The sequence below is a fragment of the Amblyomma americanum genome, chromosome 2, assembly GCF_052857255.1.
Source record: "Amblyomma americanum isolate KBUSLIRL-KWMA chromosome 2, ASM5285725v1, whole genome shotgun sequence".
Lineage (NCBI taxonomy): Eukaryota > Metazoa > Arthropoda > Arachnida > Ixodida > Ixodidae > Amblyomma > Amblyomma americanum.
Window position 1 is genome coordinate 175,421,193 of NC_135498.1, and position 10,916 is coordinate 175,432,108.

The 10,916-nt window shown below is 43.9% G+C and overlaps 2 protein-coding genes across 2 annotated transcripts; both read right to left on the minus strand.

Annotated features, from left to right (window-relative positions):
* Positions 1 to 709: 709 nt before the first annotated feature.
* On the minus strand, positions 710 to 2,652 carry LOC144120247 (uncharacterized). Its single transcript, XM_077652647.1, has 3 exons — positions 2,475 to 2,652; positions 2,131 to 2,373; positions 710 to 885 (listed from the first exon to the last, which is right to left on the minus strand). The coding sequence occupies exons 1-3, from the start codon at positions 2,632 to 2,634 to the stop codon at positions 710 to 712; spliced, it is 579 nt and encodes a 192-aa protein (XP_077508773.1). The 5' UTR covers positions 2,635 to 2,652.
* A 629-nt stretch (positions 2,653 to 3,281) lies between these two features.
* LOC144120248 (uncharacterized) lies at positions 3,282 to 3,866 on the minus strand. Its single transcript, XM_077652648.1, has 3 exons — positions 3,727 to 3,866; positions 3,426 to 3,584; positions 3,282 to 3,312 (listed from the first exon to the last, which is right to left on the minus strand). The coding sequence occupies exons 1-3, from the start codon at positions 3,861 to 3,863 to the stop codon at positions 3,282 to 3,284; spliced, it is 327 nt and encodes a 108-aa protein (XP_077508774.1). The 5' UTR covers positions 3,864 to 3,866.
* Positions 3,867 to 10,916: the final 7,050 nt, after the last annotated feature.

The window sequence follows — 10,916 nt, forward strand, 5'->3', positions numbered from 1 at the left end:
GCTTACCTTGAGTGGGTGGCTCCTTTACTGGACAAGCTGTTGGGTCACCACCTGCTGCCTTTGGGTAACGCACACACCATCGAAGTGTGCCATCCTTTGTGCGTGCCTGACCACGTCCACTGTTCTCGTTGTAGTGAAGTACAGCAAGTTGGGTCCTGAAAAAGTTGCACAGGACAGTGTGAAAACGTGTTACCTTGTAACATATGTAAACAGTCCAACTGTAAAGATCATGTGACAAAAGAAGGTCACTGATGGGAGTTGAGCACAACACCATGTTAGCAATTAGTGCTTGAAAGCACCATGAGCACGCGTGATGAAAATACTGAAGGAGCAAAGTACTACTTTTGAAGAGCTATGAGAACAAAGCATCGCCTCAGTTGCCGGGCGGATTGAAAATGAAAATGCAGTGCTTGCATGGTGAACACAGCCGAAACTCTAAATTTCCACAAAGTGTCGGCATGTAAAACCCCTTCTGATTCGGTCGACTGTGTTTTTAATTTCTGTTTATACGACATAAGAAATGATGCAGCTATTGACAATTTCAGTAAGTGTAATTTAAGATGGGCACCTGTTCATATAGTTGCGGCACGTGCCTACATGCCTTTCACTTTTTCTACAGATGCATGTCTAACATTTGTTTTGTTTAACACAATTGTTTTGTGATATCGATGGCTTCTAACTGTAAAAGTAGAGAATAGAAGACAACAGCTTACCTGGCCCTCATTCCCAAATACGAATAATTGTAGGTCTTTGGTGCAAAATGCACTAGAAGGCTATGAAAAGCCTCTAATCCATAGGTTTGATGTCTAGTAGATAGCCGCGGCATGTCTTGCAGAAGGGCCTTAGAATTTGCAATGTCTTGAAGCTTCTGGAAAGCCTTTGATTCTAAAAAAAAACGGCCATTATCATCTCTTTGTAAAGCTCTAAGTGTGCGGCTTGCTGTATGCTCTGCATCAACCAGTTAAAAAGTGTTTCAGTGCACCTGTAAATAAACTTGTGTTCAGTAATGCACATCTTATAAGTTTCGATAGTTTTAATAAACATTGGTATTTGAGGTGCACTGTAATAAATGGTATGAAATAAACTGAAACAGCCATTATTTGCTTAGCTCATGAAGCTTTTCATTGAAATTCTGCCGCACTGCACAGGTAGCTGAAATCTTGGAATCCAGAAGAACCCTCTTGGAAAATCTTGGAACCCTCAACAACCATAGGTTGTCCAGCCTCTCCATTGCATTGCCTGCCATTTCCTCTTGATTTCTACTAAGATATAATTAACTCGTTTGTTCACTTACCCACTCTGCTCTCTTCATATCATAATGTTACACTTTTCACTTTCACAGCTTGCAACATTGTACTCAATCTAAGTTCAACCTTTTTTGCTGATTCTGTTTCTGCACCATAAGTGAGTACTGGTAAGATACAGCTGTTGTATAATTTCCTCTTGAGCGATACTGGTAAATTATCATTCAATTTTCAGCATAATTGTTAAATGCACTGGTCCTTATTCTTATTATCCTGTTTCTTTCACTCACATGGTCTGGATCTGCGGTCATTACCTACACTAATTAGACCTCTTCCCTTCCCACTTTTAATGCTTCGCTGCCTATCATAAACCACTGCTCGCTTCAGAGACTGTTGGACGTTGCTTAAGTTCTATGCATAAAGTTTTTAGACCCACTGTTCTGCTTTGCCTGTCGAGGTCATCGATAATGCTTTGCAGTTTGTTCCGAGTTCATTTTTCGAAAGCGCTAAAACAAAACGGACAAAGAAGGAACAGACATGGACAAGTGCTCATCCCTATCTGTCTCTTCTTTGTCCGTGTTGTTTCAGCGCTTTCGAAAAATGACAAACATGCACCAACTAGCCCCATTTTCCACTCTTCTGCAGTTCCGAGTTCTTTAGCAAGGCAACGTGATCACCAAATTTCCTTAACTCTTATCGCCACTTCTCATTTGAGGTCTGTGAATACCTCCTGTAAACACGCAGTGAATAGTACTCTAGAGATTATGTCTTCGTACCTGAAACCCTCTCTTATTGGAATTTTGTTACTTTATATATCATACCTAGATGTGCCTAATTATGCTTCGCTAGGGTCTTTCACATATTTTCATTACAAAATGTAACATACCTTCTCTGAGCCACTGCTTGGGTTCGATGTCACCGTGCAAGCACGTGGGGAACGATGCCTGGTCGTGTGTGTGGATGTCCCTTATGTGGTTAAGAAGTGACAGCCATTTGGGCACAATGAGTTCTGCTTTGCCTTCGCTAGATGCTGCCGCCCAATACAGATGGTTGCACACAGACTTAATCCAGGGTGCAAGTTCCTTGCAGTTATTTTGTTTTGCAGCTGTGTGCAGTTTCTTGGTGATACCTAAAATGCATATCAAAAAAATAGGACTAATGTAATATATTCCATTAATATGCTGAAAATAACACTTTATCAGCCACCATAAAGCCACAGCTGCTAGATACCTTTTGCCATGTGCCACACGTCGAACTCATGGGCGATTGCAGCTTTGTTGTTGCGGAGAAAGCACTTGATCTGTGTATGACGGTCGGTCACCAGCACTGCTACCTTGATGCTCTCACTCTCCAGAAAAGCAAGGCCTTGTTTCAGGCCTTCTAACTCCATGCGACAGCTGCCGCCAGCATCATTGGACTGTGGTATGATAATGGCAAAGGATATTGAGTGATGTGTAGCGTGTCTACCAATTAAAAAAAAGACGGCATGCATTGAGGTCTCTCCTCCCAGCTGTAACTATTTTTAAGAAAATAAATCTTTGTATTTCTAACAATGGTAGTGCTGTGCTGATGCTTCATCTACCAGCACGGGGATTCAAGGCTAAGCCAATGATAATGCATGTGCTGTAGAAAGAAGTCATGATATTTAAATGTTGCGTTACAGTTCATTTGGCGGCATTAGTGAGCTATAGAAATTTACAGAACGTTGTTGTAGCAAAGTGGAAACGCACCTGCACGACTTCAAAATGCAAGACATTGTGGCGTTCAACGTCCATCAGAGTATACGTGCCATATTTAGCACTAAATCCTGGTGAATCAGCCCGTCCATCTCCAGCAAGGTTCACCTGTTGGCCTTGCAGCTCTTGCAGCAGACTTTTCTGCTCTTCTTTCCAAACCTGAAAACAAAACAGTGCGCATTGGACCTTGACCATGCAAAGAAAGCTGGAAACTTCTTCACAATGACTCCTTACCCTGTCAATTGCAGGCCACAGATATGAACGCTGGATTGCAAAAAATGTCCTGTTGCTCACAACTGGTTCACCAATTGAAGCCAGCATTCTCAGTGTAGCTTTTGGGTTGCTTCCAGAGAAGAGAACTGCTGCGCAAAGCTGCAGCTTGTGCATCGGCTGCTGTATTTCGACGTCCTGATTACACCAGTAAATGAAATGGCCAGATGCGCACTCCCCATAAACTTCTAGAAGTGTGCCTTCACACTCGAATCTGACTGTACGAGGTGCGAGGCACTCTGTGCACAGCTGGAAAAGCTTCCAAAGGTACTTCTCCTGCACCAAAAAAATTTTGTTGCCGGGTTCATCTGGGGAGTTTCCGACACATCCGTGCCTGGAAGAGAATGGGCAAATTTTCAATCGCACTGGACAGCCCAAACACGCTACCTTGCATGAAAAACATGAGTGAATGGTTATGGCACCAGAGCAAAAGTAGGGCAGCCAGGTTTTTATTATATTGTTAATAAATCGCATACTTCTCTTCAAATTCTTCGCATGGAGTGTAGTCCTCATCATCGTAGTCCTCATCTCCACCTTCGTCTTCTGTGCTGTCATCATTTTCAATGGCCTCTCTTTGGATTGGCATGGTCGTTTGAGTGGCTACATTTATCATGGGGCTGCCAACCTGAATGTCTAAAAATCATGTGATATGTGCAGCTGCATTTAGTAGTTGTTACCACTGCACGCAACATAGAATATGCGGAAATTTTAGTACAACTGAAAACCTCTATAGCGCTTTGCCCCCTTCCCCGTCATTGTACAAAAGCATGCATAAAAAATGTACGCTGATTGTGGAGGCACACACCGATAGATACAGTGTGTGGTTTTGTCTGAGAGTGGTGTGATGCCATGCTTCTTTTCACACATGCCTGTACAGCTGTGCTTTTTGTCGCTGGCCGCATCGTTGCTTGGACAGACTTGTGTCTTCCCTCACAAGACTCTGTCAGTTTGACCTCCAGCGTTGCATCATGTGCTGAATCTGCAATAATGAGCAGGTTATCATATAATGTGTAAGGCGTCAATGCCTTGCATTACTCTGCTTGCTGAAGATTGGTCATTACCAGTGAGAGCGAGGATACTTAGTGAATTTTCCACGCCGAAGTTTTCATGTGGCATTGCACAGAGATCTGCTCCAGCTTCTGTTGTGACATCTGCAACACAGACTGAGACATGATTTGATGCACAGTATAGGCATGCACAACTAAATGTTCAGACTGAATGTAGCGTCATTACCTGTTGGGCTACCAGAGGGACTGCCCAATTTTGGATCAAGTTTTTCCACGCTTGATCCTTCTCCAAGCAGTTCTGCAAGGACCTGAAAGGATAAAAAGTGTACTGAATTACTGAATTGCTCTTTACTGAAAATTTTTCTATCAAAGCAAGAAAACCGCGTATGTGAAGTCGTTCTCGGCTGTTTGGTGATCATCGAAATGTATGTTTACCTTGTAAGAATACTATGACGCCTGCCGACTTATCGCATTTGCATAACCACATCGGAATTGGACAGATTTGAAAAGTGTGAAGCTATCGGTTAGGGACATAGGGGAATAGCGAGGCGCCAGTGCGCATGGGCAAGACCATTACCATTATAATTTCCCGTCCCGTCTGCACGCGAGGAATCATCAGCAGTGTTTCATTGATGAGTTAAGTGACGTTTAGCGCAGGGGTCTCTATAGCATATCCCCTTGCCGAGAAAAGGAAACCCGAGTACAGCCGCGCGGCGCTGTGCCCGTACCATCGCGGGATCGCTTTCCGCGTGGGCTACTCGCGGTCAACGCTTCATGCAAAGCTCCACACGCAAATGAGACCAGAATTGCCGCAGAGTAATGAATTTAAATTCGGAAGTAGACTCACCTCATGTTTCCTTCTTTTAGCAAATGCACTTCTTGGCGGTGGTGGCATGCTTCTTTTGTGCAAAAATAGTGAAGGAACCGCGTCATGGTTCAGCCGTGCCCCTTTGACAGAAACCCCTAGCGATCGCATTAGGGACAAGCTCTGCATGTAGTCGCTGTCACGAAAGTGCTTCGAGCAGAGTACGCTTGCTTTGGTCGGCTTGAAATTCTCCCTCTTCACAGCAACGACCCACTGCGCTGCGAGCTTTTGATCTTTCGGGAAAGTGTGGAAGACGACATCGTCGCGGCCGTAGGTGCTCGTACACCCGAACGCACAGCAGTACCTCATGTTAGATCGGCTGCACCTAGTCGGATGCTGAAAACTTGGCTGAAACACTTTGGGATTACGACCACAACGCAGGCAACACGAGGAACAACGCGCGCTGAAAGCACGTTCGGGTGACTCGGAGGGTCTCCGGCTCCTCAAAATGACGTCACACGGGCCGACAAGGAGGAGGTTTTCCTCTCTGCTTTTCTCCTCTCCTGCGCTCTCTCGGGACGCGGGAGATTTGAACGGCGCGCATTCAATCTGTGATTGTGGCGATGCTTTTGCAACAACTGAAAAAATAACTTCACAAGCAAGATCAACAATGAGTATACTTCAAAAGCCTAGAAGGTTAGCAGATTTGAAAACCGCCTCAGTCTCCCTTTAAAGATGCATTCGACCTGATAACACCGATACCTACACCTGCGGTACAACGGCCACGAAAAGTCTGGTGATGTAACCTCGATCTCAAAACCGAACAAATGGTGCCATTTCACTAGACTAAGCACCCTTTTGTGGGTGTTTACACCTTCGTGCCTTTAAAAACCTTTTACATTTACCTTCACAGACAATCATTGGCTGATGTGAAGCCCTAACACATGAAGAGTGGGTGAAGATAAAGAAAGTGCGCGACAGCCGCATTGTAGCGGAACCACTTGAAAACAACCTTGTTCACTCTATAGATAAATCATGACGGTGGCGCAGAGCCCCTTTCGGTACGCTATTTAGGATTTTATTTTTCCTTGCGTGCTTTAATGACCGCCTGCTGCGCGGCTGCAAAAATTGTGTTCTTGAGAACATAACAGTCGAAAACGGATCACTTCTGACCATGCAAAAGTAAGAACTCTTTTCTAGGAAGCATCGATCAATACACTGTTTTAGTAGTAAATCCTTTAATGATGCGACTGATTCTCTTTTAAAGCGGTTTAGTTGAGACCACCGCGTTTACTTGCAAATTCAAACTATACATAGCCCCAATTTAGTACTTGTGCGGTGCAAATGGCGCGCACGCGAAGAAAATTCGACACGTATTTTCAGCACTTCTGCAGGTGAAATGTGTGCTTTATGCAGGGCGTCCCAGCTAATTTTAGCCAAGGTGTAAAAATATGCCGCGGCACTATAACATGACGCGACCTATTGCATGTTGCTTGCTATTGTATGAAGCAACTCACACTGTTTTTGTATTGTGCTTAATTGCATAATTAGTCGAGATTAATTAACTAAATTCGGAAGCAATGAAGATAGGAGAAAAAGTACAATGAGAAATTTCTACGACGGTCCGCGAAACGTCCAAACGAATAGTTTTTAACTCTCTTTTTATTGCGTATCGGCTTTTTTTCGCTCTCGGCACATGCCCACGAAATACCAAAAATGCCACGTGACATGCCCGCTTGCGCCCTGCGATTGCAGGGCTCTCTAACATGTAGGGACGAACAGATCATTTAACCCTGTGTGCTATTGCATAAAAAGGTGACAAGGCTGAGACGCAGGCTCTGGCTGTGAGATTTACGCGAGCAGAAGCGATAAGGACTTTGTACGCTCGTCGCTATCAAGGGCCACAAGAGAAGCATACCGCTGGCCTATATCGCACAGCCAGCTGCTGCGTCGCTGCCCTGTCACCTTTTAGGCGTTAGCAATAAGGTGGCAGTTTGGGCTTATTGGTAGTGCATGACGTATAAAACAGCGCAACAGCAGACAAGGGCATGAAAGAACACACACAAGCGCTAAATTGCAACAGTTTATTGCGGAAAAGAGCCTATAAATATATATGACATGGCGATACATTGCGCAGGCGAGGCAGACGGTCAATTGTTAGTGGCTTCTGAGATAATCTAATTCCTTACGAGGTAGCCCAACAGAGGGTATCGCTATGCACTTATCACCTAAGCTATCAATCATTTCTGCTTCAATTATTTCTCACATGAGTTTGCAAGTGTTTTTGGCAATGACCGTGCATGCTTGAAGCCGGTTTTCCTATGCATATCCTTGTAAGTGTTGCCGAAAGGCTACTAAAGGAACTCTGTTACCCCCATGTTCTACCACCGTCCCATTCACTAAACAAACAGAAACTGGCTGTGATTCCGTACACTCAAGGCTTGTCCCACCGCTTTAAGAAGATTGGACAACGGGCAAAAGTGAAAGTCATTTTTTCAGCTCCAGAGAAGCTGCAGAAACATTGCAGATTGACAAGACCAGGCCCTGCTACAAAGAGTGGGTGCAAGATGAATCATCAAACTAAGTTCGTTAAATATAGGGAATCCATTGTGTACAGCATACCATTGACCCGTGGAAAGATGTATGTTGGTCAAATTGGAAGGCGCTTAAATGAGCCCCTTGGTGAACATCGTTACAATGTTAAAGAAAAAAAAGGTGGTTTTTAGATGCGCCCTGCAGAAAATGTGAATCCGAGTGTAAACCTCTTTTTCAAGCATGCACGGTCATTGCCAAAAACACTTGCAAACACACGCGAGAAATAATTGAAGCAGAAATAATAGATAGCTTAGGTGATAAGTGCATAGCGAAACTCTCTGTTGGGCTATCTCGTAAGGAATTAGATTTTTTCAGAAGCCACTAACAATTGACTGTCTGCCGCTCTTGCGCAATGTATCGCCATGTCATATATATCTACAGGCTTTCTTCCGCATTAAACTGTTGCAAAGTAGCGCTCGGGTGTGTTCTTTCATGTCCTTGTCTGCTGCTACACTATTTTATACGTCAAGTGGTAGCACATCGAGCTAAATGATCTTTTCATTCCTACATGGAACGTAGAGCACGCATTCGCGGCCCGCAAGCGGGCATGTCATGTGGTATTTCTTGTATTTCGTGAGCATCTGCTATGAGGGAGAAAAAGTCGGTACGTAATAGTTGCGAAGTTATAGACTGTTCAATTGGACGTTTCGAGGACCGCTCTACAACTTTTTCTTTGGAATTTTTTTCCTATCTTTGTTGCTTTCGAAGTTTGTTAACTATATGTAATTAGGCACAATACAAAAAATAGCGTTACTTACTACATACAATAGCCAGCAGCATACATTTGGTCTCGTCGTCTTAGAGTGCCTCGGCGTATTTCAAAACCCTGGTTAAACTTAGCTGGGACATCCTATATATAAGACGTGGTGAGTGTTTATCAACTACACGGCGGACCTGTCTAGTTATGTGTCTGCAAACCATTTTTCGCCACGCAGTAAGGCGCACTAGAACTTTCATTGTGATCAACACGACAAAAGGATTAGAAACCATTTATTTCCTATTCCTTCACGAACTGCACGTGTAATTCAAGAAATGTTTAGGCGCAACTTTTTTTCATTACCTATGTAAAGGTTTAAAAAAATGTCAGGCGGTGGATCAGATTAGAAAGCTTGCGGGGATAAGGTGGCAGCAGCTGGAACACAAAAGGAGATTGCAGGTAAATGGAAGAAATGTTCTTCTTACAGCGGGCGCACTTAGGATGCTACCACTGGAGCTTATTATAAGTATTATGAAGAGAATGATAATGAGCGATTCAAAAATATTGGGCTGAAACTGATGCGTGATATTTCCTATGCCGCCAGTTATACCACTCGAATGCGAACAGAATATTGTGGCTTCGAGGTGGCATTCGGTGCAAAGAAGTAGTGATTGCAAAACAGTTTCCGCTCCCAGTGGTATATTTTGTGAGTGATGAAAGAACTGTAACAATATTATCAGCCACAAACGGTGCATGGCTTCTTGAGCGCGTTTTGACTATGCGGATAATTGAGTTTGGTGTGAATAGTATGCCTCTGTCCCTAGTTGCGCACTTGTATTGAGGTTTTTTCTTTCTATTGATTCTGCTATTAGGCAACTAGTGCTGCCTTTGCCTAGACAGGAGCAGTTTGATGGAACGAAACGAGTAAATTGTAGGGGTATGCAAATATTGAAATTTTCGTATACGAATCGAATACGGATATGAAGAAAAAATTGCTTCGAATATCGAATCCAATATCAAATATCTATTCAGTACAAAAAATTTTCAGACAATTATAAACAAACAAATGCTGTTGGCCTCATTTTTTTAAACAGTGTATGGTCTTTGCAACAAAAATAAACAAAACTAGACTACCTCAGTACCGTATAAAAAACATAACGTGCACGGAAATCTATACTTCCTGAATCAACAGCATAACAGTATCCAAACTATAATGAGGCCATGCAAAACAAAATGCATAAGATGACATGACTGGCAACAAAAAATTACATGATGACTAGTATAACCTAATTCATTCGAAGTTAAAGGGACCAGAAGAAATGCCCGGGAGCACACTGGAGCCAGAACGGCGAGACGGTTTCTAAAATGGAAAAAGAAATCACCTGCGATGCGCCAGTCGGCGTCCGATAGCCGCGCGGAGCTGAGATTGAACTACTAGCGAATTCGCGGCCCGACAGGTGCAGTTGCCGCGGAGCAGTGGCGAAGCTAAGAAACCGAAACTATGCGGCCAGGCTATTTTTCTTACATAGCGACAGGGGTCTTCCGATCGTTGTGACTCCTGCCGTTACGCCCACTACAGAGATGCGCGGGCTACAATGCACCTTGCAATAGGCAATATTTTTAGAGGATCGCTCGTCCTATTGTGATAATTTGTGACAACTCTACGCGGTCCTTCAGACGGCTCCCGCGACATTCCGCAAGTAGACTTTCCCGCATAGCATAGTTTACAAAACGGGATGGTGGAGGTCACGCCCGGAGAGTTATGAAGGCGACAGGACGCTTTCTTCAGATGTGTTAATTTGTAACGCATTACGGAAGAATAAAAAAAAAGTGTGATTTCAAATCGCGATTGTTCGAAGCGGGCCGTCGGCTATTTTGTACGCAGCACACGTGATATGTGAGAAAGCCCACTTGCGGAACTTTGCACGAGACCAAGCGTATCGGCGTCGGAATGCGATCGGTCCGCGTGATAAATGACGGAGAAGGAAAGGAATAGGACCTCTGTATGATTTTCCTGGAATTTTTACGATTATCGGCTAATTTGCCTAGATATAATGGTTTTGCACGGTCGAATTTGTGAAAGTCTGCGCAGTACGTGATCGCCGGCGAGTATTCGGGAATTTTCGAATATTCGGAAATTTTCGAATATCAATTTCTCGAATACGAATACGCGTTGAATATGAAACATATTCGAGTCGTATTCGACACTTCGAATAGTCACACACCCCTAGTAAATTGCCCTCAATGCGACGCAATGGACGTTCGATAGCACTAATTTCGCAAGTTCTGAATTTCGTCACTACGGTGTTTCAAAGGGAAGTGGTTGATTGCGTGCGGAAATACCATTTATTCAGTCATTACGTGTTGTCTGTCTCCAATATGAGAAGAAAGCCAAACGAACGAAGATTTTTGTACGTGTTTTCTTCCGAGGCAGGAACGTACAGGCACTAGCCGATGACGGCGGCCAAGAGCCCCAGCGAAGAGAACAGATGGGCAGGCTGGCGCGGCATTCAACTCATTAGTGAGGAACATGCGCCTACAAATAGAAAGCTTGTCAGTGCA

Excerpts from the sequence above, each read along its gene's own strand:
- LOC144120247 (XM_077652647.1), bottom strand. The coding sequence starts at position 2,634 with ATGGAGTTAGAAGGCCTGAAACAAGGCCTTGCTTTTCTGGAGAGTGAG. Across the intron at positions 2,374-2,474 it reads CGTGTGGCACATGGCAAAAG|GTATCACCAAGAAACTGCAC; the intron begins GTATCTAGCAGC and ends TATGCATTTTAG. Across the intron at positions 886-2,130 it reads CAAGCAGTGGCTCAGAGAAG|AATCAAAGGCTTTCCAGAAG; the intron begins GTATGTTACATT and ends GTTTTTTTTTAG.
- LOC144120248 (XM_077652648.1), bottom strand. The coding sequence starts at position 3,863 with ATGATAAATGTAGCCACTCAAACGACCATGCCAATCCAAAGAGAGGCC. Across the intron at positions 3,585-3,726 it reads TGCGAAGAATTTGAAGAGAA|GCACGGATGTGTCGGAAACT; the intron begins GTATGCGATTTA and ends ATTCTCTTCCAG. Across the intron at positions 3,313-3,425 it reads CTTCTAGAAGTTTATGGGGA|CTACACTGAGAATGCTGGCT; the intron begins GTGCGCATCTGG and ends GCAACCCAAAAG.